Source organism: Mesoplodon mirus (genome assembly GCF_964341445.2).
Source record: "Mesoplodon mirus genome assembly, chromosome: 16".
NCBI classification, from domain to species: domain Eukaryota; kingdom Metazoa; phylum Chordata; class Mammalia; order Artiodactyla; family Ziphiidae; genus Mesoplodon; species Mesoplodon mirus.
The window spans coordinates 64,130,581-64,148,151 of NC_138992.1; the positions used below are offsets into that span (position 1 = coordinate 64,130,581).

The window sequence follows — 17,571 nt, forward strand, 5'->3', positions numbered from 1 at the left end:
TTTTTTTTTTTTTTTTTTTGGCCACACTGGGATGCGATCTTAGCTCCCTGACCAGGATCTAACCCATGCCCCCTGCAATGGAAACGCAGAGCCCTAACCACTGGACCGCCAGGGAATTCCCTCCCTGTTCCCTTTCCATTGCTTTCAACTCTGCAGCCAGAAGGATCCTGTTGAAATGCCACTCCTCTGCTTAAAGCTTCTGTAGTCTCCCAATCTAACCCCTGGTTACCTGCCTGCCCCCATATCCTTCTTTCAATCCCATTTGTTCATTCTACTTCAACCACATTGGGCTCATCAGTGGTCCTCAAATCTGCCAGCACACTCTCATCTCAGGGCCTTTGCACTTGCCATTCCCGTGTGGGGAATGCTCTCTCCCACATCCTCTCGCTTCCTTCAGGGTATTTCTCAATTGGTCCCTTTTCAATGAGGCCTTGCTTGGCCACCATATTTAAAAATTTCTACCTTCCTCTCCAAAGCTTATCTCTTTCTCTCCTTTGTTTTTCTCCTTAGCACTCATCACTATGTAGTATACTTTGTATTTTACTTATCTTATTTATAGTCTCAGTAATGAGAAAGTAAGCTCCATGAAGGCAAGGAATTTTTGTCTGTCATGTTCCCTGATAAATCCCCACCATCTAGTAGATACTCAGTAAATATTTGAAGAATGAATTATGGAATGATAAGGAGGGAAGGAAGAGTTTGTGTTTATAGAATGTGGCAACTGCTATGGGAATAATGGGGAGGGAGGTACCAAAGTCTGTTTCAGGGTTTCAACCTCAGATGATGGAGAGAGGAATAGAGGGGCAGGGGGAATAAATTCTGAATTTGAGTTGCCTAAGAACAAAGAACCATTGCATGTGGCTCTTTGCTAGGTGTTTTAAAAACTAGTATAGCATGGAATATGTTAGAGACAATACTTGACTCAGCAAAGAGAGATCACCAAAAGCCACGTGCCTGGGACATGCCATCTTAGCCTCTTGTGTTTTGCCTTTGCTCTTTTGTTGAATTGCACTTTAGCTTTAGGTTTGCAGCTTCTATTGAAAGCTGTTGCTTGAATTTCCCATATTTGCCATAAGAGCATTGCTCAGTGTCCTTTATATAAAACCCTGTTTCTTGAGAACAGAGTTCTCACACTTAGCCTACTAGGAAGCACCATGGGGGCTTCTGAAAACCCAGAGTGCTGGACCCCAGCCCAGAGTGTCTGGTTCAGGAAGCCTGAGGTGTGGCCTGAGAATATGCATTTTAACAAGTTCCCAGGTGATACTGATGCTGATGGTCCAAGGACAACACTGTGAGAATCACTGCTCTAGAACATAGTTAAGAAAAGCATTGTTTTCCACAAGGAAGTTAGAATGTTTCTGCTAGTGATGATTATACAACTTTCTGCTTCGGTGGCCAGGAAACTGAGGGTCAAATTTGAAGCCCAGGAAGAATCTCATAGAAATATTTAATTCTTTTCTCTGGCTTTGATGTTCTGCTCTATTTACATCTTCTCTGTTTCTTTTTTTTCAAGGAAATATGAATTTCTTTTTCTGTTTTTAATTGAAGTATTGATATAGTTGATTTACAATATTACATTAGTTTTGTGTGTGCAATATAGTGATTCAATATCTTTATATATTATACTCCATTTAAAGTTATTACAAAATAATAGCTATATTTCCCTGTGCTGCATAATATATCCTTGTTGCTTATTTATTTTATACACAGTAGTTTGTATCTCTTACTCCCATATACCTATTTTGCCCCTGCCCCCTTTCCTATTCCCACTGGTAACCAGTGGTTTGTTCTCTGTATCTGCGAGTCTGTTTCTGTTTTGCTATATGCATTTTTTTGTTTTACTCTTTAGATTCCACATATAAGTGATTACAGAGTATTTGTCTTTCTCCGTCTGACTTATTTTACTAAGAATAATACCCTCTAGGTCCATCCATGTTGTTGCAAATGGCAGAATCTCATTCTTTTTCATGGCTGAGTAGTGTTCCATTGTAAACATATGCCACATCTTCTTTATCCATTCATCTCATCTTCTCTATATCTATTTCTTTGTTTCATTTCTCTTTTACATTTATTTTGTTATACCTTCAGCTTAAGAGGCAACATGTAGATGGTAACAGGCATGGCAAAGAATTGCTAAAAAAGAAAACACTTTTCAAATACTCAGTGCAAATTAACTGTGGGACTACTAATCAGAGTAATGTCTACTTAGAAATATATATAAATACTCATTAGATTTAAACAAGCAGGATTGTACTGTGGCCAGTAACCACTAATAATGTATTTTGGGCCCCAGTGGCCACTGTTTCTGTCCACTGTCGGCAGGTAAGTGGTTCAGGAGCTCTGTGTGCTCACCCAGAGGTGACTGTGGTGTGCCAGGGTCATTCAGTTCCTTCTGCTCTTTTATTGGCAAACAGGGAATGCCATTTGTCAGTATGCTGTGGGGTGGGGGAAGAAACTGGAATACTTTAATGGGGACTTGTGATTGGGGAACCCAGGGACATCATTAGTTCCAAAGAAAATGGGCAGGAAATGGGGGCACTTGGGGTCCTGTGTTGTCCATGTTACATATGAAGAGCAACTTTGGTTTTGCTTTTACAGGAAGACGTGACTAAAAATAGTTTGATGCTCCTTTGTAATACACATCGTAAAGTTGTATCTGCTATATGTCCATGAAATATACAGGAGGGTGCAAGGTTTACAGGTCATAAAGGAGGTTATTGAGGTTTTCACTGCATGGTGATGGTATGTTTCCACCAGCTTTTTGATGCATCTGAAGGCTTAAAAGTATATAAATAATAAGAACTAAAAGATTGGAGGTAAAGGAAATTTTGTGGAGAGATGTTAAAGAAAGCGATTCCAGTATTTTAATTTATGGAGGCGACTGAGTGATGGTATGGAGAGGTCAATGCCATTGAAAGAAGAATTTATTACTTACATTTCTCCCAAGAGAAGGAGGCATACCATGCCATATGGGGCCACAGGGGAAGCACCAGGTTCTGGTCAGGAAACAAAAGACAGGAGTGAGGGGAAAGCCAAGGCCAGAGCCCTTACTGGGGTTTCCATGGGAAAGACAAGGCAGGACAGAGTAAACAGCTTACCACTGTCTAGTCTGAGTGATTCCAGCAGACTCTGGGCTGTAGGGCTGGTTTCTAGTTGTCTGGGTAGTTTAGGGCAGAGGAAATACTGGCTTGGCGTGTGAGAGTTAGATAACAAGGTAGCTGATCATATAAACTCAGGATTGGTTGGTTTCCATATAAAAGATGTGCTCCCAGCTGAGCCCTTGCTATATCTAAGCACTGGTAGTCTAGTCTCTCCCTAGCCAGCAAGCTTTTTAAGATGTCAAAACATTATAAAATACAGGGAAAAAGTGATTAATATAAAGCTGATGGGAAAAAAGAAGCTTCTGTATTACAGCCAGAGGTACATTCCTACCTGGCCCGATTCCACTATAATTATTATATGGAACTCCCACTGCCTTTCTTTCCACCACTTTCCCTCTCCCCATACTCTGGAGGGCCTTTCCCAAGCCCTTGAGGTAGAGGCTTAGGTTCAGCCCTGTATTTTGGCATCATGTTATTTTATAAAGATCTCCACATTCTGCATAACAATGACCCCCCACTCTGGTGCTTCCATTTTTACCCATGGTCTCCTTGTCTTTGCCCAATGGGAATTCTGTGCCTGGTTTGACTTAGTTCACTTAAGCCACCTTTCTTTGCTTGTTCTGTTGATATTTCCCTCAAATTTTACTTTGATTTAAGAAATTGGCATTACCTAAGACTTTCAGGAAACGACTAGACTGGTTCCCAAGTATCATTCTAATTATTGAGATAGATGGCTGGCACTGTCTATCTTAAGAAAATTTCTTTGCTTCTTTTCCTCTTTCACAAATATCTTTATTAAGCAACTACTACAGGCTGAAGAATTCAGGATACATATATGAAAAGTTACAGTCCTTGCCTCAAAGGGAGCTAGAAAGGAAAATAGGCATAATAAAATGTAAGTCTTAAAATGGAGGTATATACCTTCTGAGGAAGTTGAAGAAAAAGGAGGAAGGAATTCCTAAGTTAGCAGCCTGAGTCAGGGAAGACTTCTCTAGGAGGATGACATATTGCTGCATCTTTTTAAATTTGAAGTTTTTTTTGGTGGGGGGGTGGTGGAATATAAAAACAATGCGTCTTCATGGTTGAAAATTTAGAAAGTATTTAAAAATATAAAAAATAAAATAAAGGTGAATTCCAACCTCATCCCTGAACATAAATGATTAAATTTTTTTATAATAAAAAAGTATATTTTGAAACTGGACAGAGGTGGTGATTGCATACCATTGTGAATGTACTAAATGTCACTGAACTGTTGACTTTAAAATAGTTAAATTTATGTTATGTGAACTTCACCTCAAAAAATTATTTTCAAAAAGGTGTTTATTTTAATTTAAACATAAGGAAAATAAACTGAATGGGCACTAAACTTCAGATAAATCCTTTTTTTTTTCCCACAAGAAGAGATATTATTTCCAAAAATATCTATGTCAGGAAAATTATAAAAAGTATTAATAGGAGTCAGTATGTTTGGTTGGTACTTAATGTTTATAATTTATACCTGGGTATAAATGCAAGTTTCCAGGTAATAAAATCTAGTCAACAACTTTATAGTAATAATAATTCATCTGTTTTGTATAATAATAAACCAAACACTACCCCTCATCCCACTCTCAGTTTAAATTAAAAACATGCTATACTCCAATAAGAATTTAAAAAAATAAATAAAAGTAACCACTGCCTCCCCAAATCCATAGAACCATACATGAACAGAAAAGTTAATTTTATTAATTGCTAATTTATTTTTTTAAAAAATGGATGACTGGGACTTTCCTGGTGGTGCAGTGGTTAAGAATCTGCCTGCCAATGCAGGGGACACAGGTTCAATCCCTGGTCTGGGAAGACCCCACATGCCGCGGAGCAACTCAGCCCATGCACCACAACTACTGAGCCTGTGCTCTAGAGCCTGCGAGCCACAACTACTGAGCCCGTGTGCCACATCTACAGAAGCCTGCGCACCACAACTACTGAGCCTGCGTGATGCAACTATGGAAGCCCGCACCCATAGAGCCCGTGCTCCACAACAAGAGAAGCCACCACAGTGAGAAGCCCGCGCACCACACGGAAGAGTAGCCTCTGCTCACCACAACTAGAGAAAGCCTGCATGCAGCCACGAAGACCCAACATGGCCAAAAATAAATTTAAAAATTTAAGATAAATAAAAATAAAAATAAATTAAAAAATGGATGACAAAAGAACAAGACTGAAAGCTTATGTCTACTTTAAAAGGGCTCTGTAGAAGAACTTAAAGTGGATGTGGACATAAGATATCAGCAGGTAAAAACAAATACAAACAACATATCGTGGGGAAGGAATTTTCTTGCAACCAGAAAAATATCAGAAAATAAATGGAAAGTTAAAAAATATGCTAGAGCAGAAGCAAGAAGAACTACAGTCTTGCAGCCTGTGGAACAAAAACCACATTCACAGAAAGATAGACAAGATGAAAAGGCAGAGGGCTATGTACCAGATGAAGGAACAAGATAAAATCCCAGAAAAACAACTAAATGAAGTGGAGATAGGCAACCTTCCAGAAAAATATTTCAGAATAATGATAGTGAAGATGATCCAGGACCTCGGAAAAAGAATGGAGGCAAAGATCGAGAAGATGCAAGAAATGTTTAACAAAGACCTAGAAGAATTAAAGAACAAACAAACAGAGATGAACAATACAATAACTGAAATGAAAACTGCACTAGAAGGAATCAATAGCAGAATAACTGAGGCAGAAGAACGGATAAGTGACCTGGAAGACAGAATGGTGGAATTCACTGCGGCAGAACAGAATAAAGAAAAAAGAATTAAAAGAAATGAAGACAGGGCTTCCCTGGTGGCGCAGTGGTTGAGAGTCCGCCTGCCGATGCAGGGGACACGGGTTCGTGCCCTGGTCCGGGAAGATCCCACATGCCGCGGAGCGGCTGGGCCCGTGAGCCATGGCCGCTGAGCCTGCGTGTCCGGAGCCTGTGCTCCGCAACGGGAGATGCCACAGCAGTGAGCAGCCCGCGTAACGCAAAAAAAAAAAAAAAAAAAAAAAAGAAATGAAGACAGCCTAAGAGACCTCTGGGACAACATTAAATGCAACAACATTCGCATTATAGGGGTGCCAGAAGGAGAAGAGAGAGAGAAAGGACCCAAGAGAATATTTGAAGAGATTATAGTCAAAAACTTCCCTAACATGGGAAAGGAAATAGCCACCCAAGTCCAGGAAGCGCAGAGAGTCCCATACAGGATAAACCCAAGGAGAAACACGCCAAGACACATAGTAATCAAATTGGCAAAAATTAAAAACAAAGAAAACTTATTAAAAGCAGCAAGGGAAAAATGACAAATAACATACAAGGGAACTCCCATAAGGTTAACAGCTGATTTCTCAGCAGAAACTCTACAAGCCAGAAGGGAGTGCCATGATATACATAAAATGATGAAAGGGAAGAACCTACAACCAAGATTACTCTACCCAGCAAGGATCTCATTCAGATTCGATGGAGAAATCAAAAGCTCTACAGACAAGCAAAAGCTAAGAGAATTCAGCACCACCAAACCATCTCTACAACAAATGCTAAAGGAACTTCTCTAAGTGGGAAACACAAGAGAAGAAAAGGTCCTACCAAAACAAATACAAAACAATTAAGAAAATGGTAATAGGAACATACATATCAATAATTACCCTAAATGTGAATGGATTAAATGCTCCAACCAAAAGACACAGGCTTGCTGAATGGATACAAAAACAAGACCCATATATGTGCTGTCTACAAGAGACCCACTTCAGACCTAGGGACACATTCAGACTGAAAGTGAGGGGATGGAAAAAGATATTCCATGCAAATGGAAATCAAAAGAAATCTGGAGTAGCAATACTCATATCAGATAAAATAGACTTTAAAATAAAGAATGTTACAAGAGACAAAGAAGGACACTACATAATGATCAGGGGATGAATCCAAGAGGAAGATATAACAATTTTAAATATATATGCACCCAACATAGGAGCACCTCAATACATAAGGCAACCGCTAACAGCTATAAAATAGGAAACCGACAGTAACACAATAATAGTGGGGAAGTTTAACACCTCACTTACACCAATGGACAGATCATCCAAAATGAAAATAAATAAGGAAACAGAAGCTTTAAATGACACAATAGACCAGATAGATTTAATTGATATTTATAGGACATTCCATCCAAAAACAGCAGATTACACTTTCTTCTCAAGTGCACACGGAACACTCTCCAGGATAGATCACATCTTGGGTCACAAATCAAGCCTCAGTAAATTTAAGAAAATTGAAATCATATCAAGCATCTTTTCTGACCACAATGCTATGAGATTAGAAATGAATTTCAGGGGAAAAAACGTAAAAAACACAAACACATGGAGGCTAAACAATACGTTACTAAATAACCAAGAGATCACTGAAGAAATCAAAGAGGAAATCAAAAAATGCCTAGAGACAAATGATAGTGAAACACGACTATCCAAAACCTATGGGATGCAGCAAAAGCAGTTCTAAGAGGGAAGTTTATAGCTATACAAGCCTACCTCAAGAAACAAGAAAAATCTCAAATAAACAATTAACCTTACACCTAAAGGAACTAGAGAAAGAAGAACAAACAAAACCCAAAGTTATCAAAAGGAAAGAAATCATAAAGATCAGAGCAGAAATAAATGAAAAAGGAACAAAGAAAACAATAGCAAAGATCAATAAAACTGAAAGCTGGTTCTTTGAGAAGATAAATAAAATTGCTAAACCATTAGCCAGACTCATCAAGAAAAAGAGGGAGAGGACTCAAATCAATAAAATTAGAAATGAAAAAGGAGAAGTTACAAAGACACCACAGAAATACAAAGCATCCTAAGAGACTGCTATAAGCAACTCTATGCCAATAAAATGGACAGCCTGGAAGAAATGGACAAATTCTTAGAAAGGTATAACCTTCCAAGACTGAACCAGGAAGAAATAGAAAATATGAACAGACCAATCGCAAGCAATGAAATTGAAACTGTGATTAAAAATCTTCCAACAAACAAAAGCCCAGGACCAGATGGCTTCACAGGCGAATTCTATCAAACATTTAGAGAAGAGCTAACACCCATCCTTCTCAAACTCTTCCAAAACTTGGAGAGGAAGGAACACTCCCAAACTCATTCTATGAGGCCACCATCACCCTGATACCAAAACCAGACAAAGATACTACAAAAAAAGAAAATTACAGACCAATATCACTGATGAATATAGATGCAAAAATCCTCAACAAAATACTAGCAAACAGAATCCAACAACACATTAAAAGGATCATACACCATGACCAAGTGGGATTTATCCCAGGGATGCAAGGATTCTTCAATGTATGCAAACCAATCAATGTGATATACCATATTAACAAATTGAAGAAAAACCATATGATCATCTCAATAGATGCAGAAAAAGCTTTTGACAAAATTCACCACCCATTTATGATAAAAACTCTCCAGAAACTGGGCATAGAGGGAAACTACCTCAACATAATAAAGGCCATATACGAAAAACCCACAGCAAACATCATTCTCAATGGTGAAAAACTGAAAGCGTTTCCTCTAAGATCAGGAACAAGACAAGGATGGCCACTCTCGCCACTACTATTCAACATCGTTTTGGAAGTCTAGCCACGGCAATCAGAGAAGAAAAAGAAATAAAAGCAATACAAGTTGGAAAGGAAGAAGTAAAACTGTCACTGTTTGCAGATGACATGCTACTATACATAGAGAATCCTAAAGATGCCACCAGAAAACTACTAGAGCTAATTAATGAATTTGGTAAAGTTGCAGGATACAAAATTAATGCACAAAAATCTCTTGCATTCCTATACACTAATGATGAAAAATGTGAAAGAGAAATTAAGGAAACACTCCCATTTACCATTACAACAAAAAGAATAAAATACCTAGGTATAAACCTACCTAGGGAGACAAAAGACCTACCTGTATGCAGAAAACTATAGGACACTGATGAAAGAAATTAAAGATGATACCAACAGATGGAGAGATATACTATGTTCTTGGATTGGAAGAATCAATATTGTGAAAATGATTATACTACCCAAAGCAATCTACAGATTCAGTGCAATCCCTATCAAATTACCAATGGCATTTTTTACGGAATTAGAACAAAAAATCTTAAAATATGTATGGAGACACAAAAGACCCCAAATAGCCAAAGCAGTCTTGAGGGAATAAAAACGGAGCTGGAGGAATCAGACTCCCTGACTTCAGACTATACTATAAAGCTACAGTAATCAAGACAATATGGTACTGGCACAAAAACAGAAACATAGATCAATGGAACAAGATAGAAACCCCAGAGATAAACCCACGCACCTATGGTCAACTAATGTATGACAAAGTAGGCAAGGATATACAATGGAGAAAAAACAGTTTCTTCAATAAGTGGTGCTGGGAAAACTGGAGAGCTACATGTAAAAGAATGAAATTAGAACACTCCCTAACACCGTACACAAAAATAAACTCAAAATGGATTAGAGACCTAAAGGTAAGACTGGACACTATAAAACTCTTAGAGGAAAACATAGGAAGAACACTCTTTGACATAAATCACAGCAAAACCTTTTTTGATCCACCTCCTAGAGTAATGGAAGTAAAACTAAAAATAAACAAATGGGACCTAATGAAACTGAAAAGTTTTGCACAGCAAAGGAAACCATAAACAAGACGAAAAGACAACCCTCAAAATGGGAGAAAATATTTGCAAACGAATCAATGGACAAAGGATTAATCTCCAAAATATATAAACAGCTCATGCAGCTCAATATTAAAAAAACAAACAACCCAATCCAAAAATGGGCAGAAGACCTAAATAGACATTTCTCCAAAGCAGACAAACAGACGGCCAAGAAACACATGAAAATCTGCTGAACATCACTAATTATTAGAGAAATGCAAATCAAAACTACAATCAGGTATCACCTCACACCAGTTAGAATGGGCATCATCAGAAAATCTACAAACAACAAATGCTGGAGAGGGTGTGGAGAAAAGGGAACCCTCTTGCACTGTTGCTGGGAATGTAAATTGATACAGCCACTATGGAAAACAATATGGAAGTTCCTTAAGAAACTAAAAATAGAATTACCATATGGTACAGCAATCCCACTACTGGGCTTATACCGAGAGAAAACCATAATTCAAAAAGACACATGCACCCCAATGTTCATTGCAGCACTCTTTACAATAGTCAGGTCATGGAAGCAACCTAAATGCCTGTTGACAGACAAGTGGATAAAGAAGATGTGGTACATATATACAATGGAATATTACTCAGCCATAAAAAGCAACGAAATTGGGTCATTTGCTGAGACGTGGATGGATCTAGAGACTGTCATAAAGAGTGAAGTAAGTCAGAAAGAGAAAAACAAATATCGTATATTAACGCATATATGTGGAACCTAGAAAAATCGTACAGATGAACCGGTTTGCAGGGCAGAAATTGAGACGTAGATGTCGATAACAAATGTATGGACACCAAGGGGGGAAAGCGGTGGTGGGTGGTGGTGGTGGTGTGATGAATTGGGAGATTGGGATTGACATGTATACACTGATGTGTATAAAATTGATGACTAATAAGAACCTGCTGTATAAAAAATATATACATATGCTAAAACAAATTAGCATATAGATATTATTATTCATAATTATGAGTTTGAATCTTGAAGAACATGTCAAATTATGCTGTGGATTTCCAGTAATATCCGTTAACACATAGGAAATATTCAAAGCTCTATCGCTTAAAAAGGCAATCGCCCAGTTATCTGAAAAATTCAAGCATACAAACTATTTCTTTCCCAGATAAGCTGGATAAAGCCAATATTGTATATCTCCCCCTTGTTCTTTTGTTCACATTTTAATTTTTCTTTTAATGGGATTTTTAGTTTATAATCTTATCTACATCCCTTTAGGATTCTTTAGCTTTAAAGAGCCCCACTTTAAAAAAGATGATCTATTTGGTCCTTCACATTTTTCTGTGGTTTTGGTAAGTCCACCACCACATGGACTACCCTTAATTTTATGACATATGCTTCCTTAATACCTAACTCTCTCCCCAGGAGGAAATCAGGCATCCTTGGAACAGACTTCATTTTCTCATAAGTATATGGATATTGTTTTAGTACAAATTATTGCCGTGATGTAATAAAAAATGTTAATAAATAAATACATTCCAGGAATATTTTTTGAGTGCCCACTGAATGCCAGATCTGTGCCAGGGGCTGGGCATACAAAGATATACCAAGGTCCTGCCTCCATGGCATTTACATTCTCTTGAAAGAAGCAGATGGGAAAACGTGCAGCTACAAAAGAACTGATGAGTGTGGATGGACAGGAGCAGCGTGTAGTGGGAGCACAGAGAAGGAGCACTTCCGTCTGTCTGGAGGGGCTGTGACAGCTTCCTCCAGGACGGGATTAATCTCGAGACTCAATGGATGAGCTTGACATTTTCCGATCGGACTTGTGGGGAATACAGTTAATAGCACAGAGATAAGAAAGACCCTCTTGTAGCATAAGGGGGTAACTGTTCTCATAACTGAGAGACTGTACATGTCAAAAGTAATGCAGCTCACCTTTTCCATGAAGATATGTAAAGATCACACACGTGAGTTAATTCACATTACAAACATGCAAACTATACAAAAGTATATACACAAGAATCTTTTTTTATTTCTCTTTCCCAATCTTACTCCCATTTACAGCATTTCTTGGCATTATATATATTGAAATGTATACCTTCTACCATATATAAATCCATTGTTTTAGTTTGTTTTTTACCTAAATATTATATATATATTTATGCACACAGGCATATGTATATTTCTGCAGCTGCTTGCTTTATTCATTAACAAAAATATTTCTTGGAGTTCCTTTTATGCTAGTACATAAAGCTCCATTTCATTTTTAACTAGTACATAGTATTTCATTACATGGCTGTGCCATAATTTATGTAAACGTTTCCCATTGATGGACATTTATTTTTTTCCCCTAAATTTTTGCTCTTATAAATAATGCTGTAATGAAAATGCACATACATCTTGAAGCATATATATGGCAAGTTCTGTGAAATAAATGCCTAGATTCAAAAATGGGACTTTTCTCTCTTCCTTGAGAGGTGGCTGGATAGGGATGGAGCCCGTACCTCTGGGCTGTCTGGCTCCTTTGGAGATCATTTCTGTTTGTTCCCCAATCCAAAGTCCCTGGGAATGTCTGACCTGGTGGCCTTATCCCTTATGCCTTTTTAGCTGTATTATTTCCTGTTTCGTAATGAGGCTGGAAGAACAGATGTCCCATATCATGTACCAATTCCTCTGCTGTGGGTGTCAGGCCAGAGAGCTGGCATCTCAGAAGTGCGCCTACTCAGGGAAGTGTTAGTTGGGTGAAGTGGAAACTATAATTTAGGACTATATTGCAGGTACTTTATACATTTAGTAGACTTCAGGGTCTTAACAAAGAATACCATTATTTCAGTCAATAAAAAATGCAAATCATTTATTTTAAGCAGTTTTTGAAACAGGAGTCATAGGTTTGGGGTATTTCTTATAAGGATATTTGTGTATGGGTATGTTTTTAGATTCTTTATTAAATTTCCTTATCCTAGTTGAAAAACTAAAAAAAACCCACCCCAAATCTATTTACTGAAGGGGATGCGTTCTAATCAGTCATCAATTTTTCCTATATTGCTGAATGGCTATTTCCAGTTCATTTCAAAAGCAATTCAATTTTCTTTTCTTCTCCATCCCTTGTTTATAACATTCATTTGTCATTTTTGTCATTTTATAGACCTACCAAGAGCAGCTGTCAGGATCTTAAGCAACATGACATTCCTTTTTGTGAGTTTGTCATACACAGCTGAGAGTGCCATTGTAACTGCTTTCATTACCTTCATTCCCAAGTTCATCGAGTCACAGTTTGGTATTCCAGCTTCCAATGCCAGCATCTACACTGGTAAGGCACTGCCGTTAGAACTCCTTGAAACCATGATCATTTTTGACCACTAAACTAAAATGCAATGAGTAAAGAGAAAGTTCGTTCTAACATCAAGGTGTTAAATTCAAGTTCGTGAACAGCAACCTTCCCCCACCTCAGGTTTTAGGAGGAGGAAGTCTTTGAATGTTTTCTCTTCGATTCAGATTGTACTAAAGTGTAACATTTTCACCAACTGTGTTTTGGAAAAGGGAGAACTTTGCATATTTGTGTTTTTACGGTTCTCAGTTCAAAAGAATGAAATGGGCAAACTTAAATCTGAATAAATCTTTTCATGGTCTGACATGAGTCTGAAAGTGTTAAATTTAAAAAAATTGATGATCTGAAATATAGATCATTTTCATGGATTTTCCATTCATAAATGTGAACAGGTTGTAATTGCATTACTGGAGGTGCTTGAAGTTAGAAAGGCAATCTATGAATTTTGTTTTAGATGATGTTTTATGTTGGTACATAGACCTATAATACTTTGTGCTCAAATCTTTTTTTTCCATAGTAAATTGGGTGCTCAGAAATGTGGGAACATGAATTCTCAGATATTGGGATTTTCAGTGCATTATATCATGTAATATCCTGGATGTTTCCTTAGTGATTTCAAAGATGGTCAAATGACTGTATCTACCTAAGGCTCAATTTATTAATAAAGTATATTTAAGCGGTTAAGTGGAGAATTACAAGAGCTTTTGCAATGGCCGGCTCCCACTTTTCTCCTCCACTTCCACATTCAAACCCAGCAAGCTTGGATTATCTGAAAATTAGCGGACAAAATTATATTATTGTATAGAAAGAGAAGTTGAACTATTTGGGTAATCATTTTGTTCTCTATTTCATTTTACCCATGAAAAGACATACATACTGGGTTGTGGGTCCATGATAGCAAATCTTTTTATAGAGAGTATACTGCTATGGACATTGTAATTGTCACCTATAAATCTGGTTTTTTCTGTTGGTTTTAAATAATATATGTTTTGCTTATATTAAGGTAAAATTTACAGATTACATTATAATTTGGTTGTCAGAAATCCTGAACATCCCATTTTTTGTTTAATTCTTACACTAACCTTTGTTGAGCAACAATTCTTGGTCAGGGAAACCATGAGTTGTCTTGTTGTTAGATCTGAAGCCATGTAACTGTCAAATGTGGTCTCAGTATTTCCCACCCTAAGTTTCAATATTAGAGGTGTTACTGGAAAGAAGGTTCATAGTCAAATAAATTAGGGGCTTGTTGAGTTAAACAAAGCATTACAGAGTCCTTTGCTGCTGGACTTTTCATAACCCTTAATATACCAATGTGCATTGTGAAACTCCCAAAGGAAAGTTCAAAGTACAGTCTCTCCCAAATTTATTTGACCATGAAATCTGATTTCTTTAAGGCATTCTTTCTCATGAATAGTGTTCTTCAGGACACACATCAGGAATCACTGCTAGTCCAGCCTGTGTGTCCCTGTTCCAGCCAGGCTAGGGAGCAGAACCTTCTGGATCATCCCATTTCCCTCCAGATGCACCATCTGGACCTCGAGAGTTACCAGGCTGTGGTCCAGTGCTGAGCTGGGTAGGAACTGATGCGTATTGAACCCCTATTGACCAAGGCCATCTCTTAATGACTGGTTGAGGCAGAGGCTAGATAGACAACTTTCTGTGGACCTGGGGTCTTTGGCTGCAGAGTTCCACAGTGATGTGGTCAAGGCAGTGGTCACTGAGTGTGGCCTTCTTGGTGAAGAGGGTAAACGACTGAATAAAACTAAATCACGGAATTTGTTCATCCCACGTTCCAACATCCAGGTTAAAAAGAAGCAGTATCACACAGTGCCAATGCCATTCTGGTTTTGTCATCAGGAGCTTTTTTTGTTTTTGATCATTTGCCAATGCAATTTATACAATGTTTGGTAGCCTTCGGTGTTTTGATAAAAGGCCTTTCATTTCCAGCTCACATACTTTTTCCTTCCTTTCCAGGGGGATAACAAATAATAATAGTCAAGAGATACTCAGATTGATTAAGAGTAGAGGGTGGCCTGTCATATTACAGTAAACTTAAACAGGGATGATACTTCTTTTTAAAACTTACCTTGATTTTTTGAATTTGTATCAATTGAATCCTTCTTACTCTCTAAGCAGAGATTTGTATTTTTTAAGGACTTATTTCATTTAATCTTTTGTATTTAAACCCTGTTCCATGCACATAAGTGACATGGAGAATTAAGAAGTGTATCTGAAGGTGAATTTAAAAATAGTTTAAATTTCTCCTCTGACAAAGTTTTCGAGTTAAAGTTCTTTCTTCATTTAAAAAAATTACCTGACCCTCCATAGCAGTTTGCTTGTGTTGTGTTATATGGTAGAGATGAAGCTCCGTACGTGTATCAAAGATGGGCCTTTGCTCACTCGCCCTCTCTCATAGCCATTGAATACCGACTCTGGGCATGGTGCTGTGCCGTGTGTGTGTGGTGTGTGTTGCCTGTGTGTGTTGTGTGTGTGTTGTGCATGTGTTGTGTGTGTGTGTGTGTGTGTGTGTGTGTGTGTGTGTAGGCGGGTGGACACGGGGCAGGGCAGATATAAAGGCTCAAACCTGGACCTTAAGTTGCTTACAGATCTAAGAGGAGAGAGACAGCTTACAAAATAAGTTTAGAAAATGTTTAAATAAATGAATGGAAGCTGTGGGCTACAGAGATTATTTTGGCTGGCGGCGTGGCGATGTTGAGCTGCATGTCATGGCAGAAATGGCTTTTAACCAGGCTTTTAAGAAGTCGAATTGGACTGTTTGGAGTTTGGAGGAAAGGCGTTTGCTCTCTGTGCAGGACTGACTTGAACAAAGGCAAAGAGCAGGAAAGGCTGAGGCTTGTTCTGGCTCCAGCCAGCACCCCCGGCCCCAAAAAAGCTTTCCTCGGACAGACATGAGAGGGCTCTAAAGGCAAGCAGGTGGGAGGTGGGCTGGGTGGTGGTGGAGAGACGAATGCTTTCAGATGTTGCTGGGGGGGCACCTTCAGCACCACTGGGCTCATCTCGTCATCACATTGGGGCCCCCTGTGCCCTGAGAGGGGGTGGTGACACTCATGAGTGTGTCACTAAAACACCTTCAGCCCACTGGTGTTCGTTTCTGTGCAACAGTGGATCTGTGGTCACGCTGCACCCTCCCTGTTTATGGTCTTTCTGCTGACTCACTTAGGGTCACAGTTATTGAATGAAATGAAATATTATGAAGTTGATATTTTGGAAAAGCCTGAAATAGCGGGAAAAGCCTTGCAGGAGGAGTTAGACGGAGCCGTCCTGAACCCTGCCCTGCTGGTCACCAACTCTGTGACTTTGGGCAGGTCACTTAACTCCCTGAACTTCAGCTGAAACTGAACTTTATCTGTCTGATGAGGATAATATCTCCCCTCTCTCTGGGTCAGTGTTGTTGTCAGGATCAAATGAAGTAGTAAATAATGATTTCTTCCAGAGCTTACCTAACTTCAATAGGTACAGCAGTATAAATTGAAATATATAACTCAATCATGTATTCTAGGAAATAAAATTATTTATGATGATGATGACAACACCTTACATTTGAAGTCCTGAATCTTGAACAGGTCTGAGAATGAAACCTCAGTAATAATAGTGATGGTAATAAAATGACTGATAATATTTGTTGAGTGTTTGCTAAGTAGAAGATGCTAAGTATTTTTATACGTAAAACATCATTTAATCCATGTAACTAATGCCTATGCAGTAGGTATTATTGATTATGCCCATTTTCCAGATGAGGAAACAAAGGTCCAGAGAGGTTTAAATAACTTGCTTGAAGACGTGCAAACAGTAAGAGCCAGGAGGCTGGAGTCTTGTACTCCTTGGAGTATATAAATGTGCATATGTGATTTTTATTGAAATACTATAATAGGCATATTCTATTGTCATAATTTCCAGTCAGTTGGTGGTTTTTTTTTTTTTAACTATTTCTGGAGAAATGATAGTCTAAGATTCTACTTTGCCACCAAACCATGGTCAACAACATTTGTTTTTAGAGCACTGTGGTCTCTCAGCATCACCTTGGCTTTCCTGGGATCCAACTCTTTGTGTGCAGAATTACGAAGAGTTAGCCATTCGTTTGTCTTTACAACGGAAATAGCCTTGGAAAACTCTATTTTGTTTTTCAGTGGAGAATAATCAAGATACTGCGTTGACCAAAAAGTTTGTTTGGGTTGAATGAATTTTTGGCCAACCCAATACTTTTTTTCTGTGTCTTGAAAAGATAAGGAGATTAGGTTGGGGTGTGATTTTTAAAAATAGACTGTAATTTTTATTGCTTTCTAATTAACCAAATATTTGCCACCTGTCTTCAACCACTGATTTCGAGTCATTGATGAGAGTCAAGGCGGTGCCCCTGACCTCAAATTGCAGCCTCAGATTTGTTGCGTCTTTAGATGCAAGTGAAGCATGAACATGCTTTGATTGGTTTCATTCTTCTGAGAG

At 38.3% G+C, this 17,571-nt stretch overlaps 1 protein-coding gene across 2 annotated transcripts in view; it reads left to right on the forward strand.

The window, feature by feature from the left end:
• Nucleotides 1-17,571, forward strand: part of SLCO5A1 (solute carrier organic anion transporter family member 5A1) — a 122,111-nt gene that overhangs the window by 59,519 nt on the left and 45,021 nt on the right. The window contains exon 5 of one of the 2 annotated variants that reach the window (XM_082601337.1): nucleotides 12,925-13,089. The exons of the other annotated variant lie outside the window; for it this stretch is intronic. Within the exon in view, the coding sequence (XP_082457463.1) occupies nucleotides 12,925-13,089 (165 nt within the window). The remainder of the gene's footprint in view (nucleotides 1-12,924; nucleotides 13,090-17,571) is intronic. 2 annotated transcript variants of the gene reach the window in all.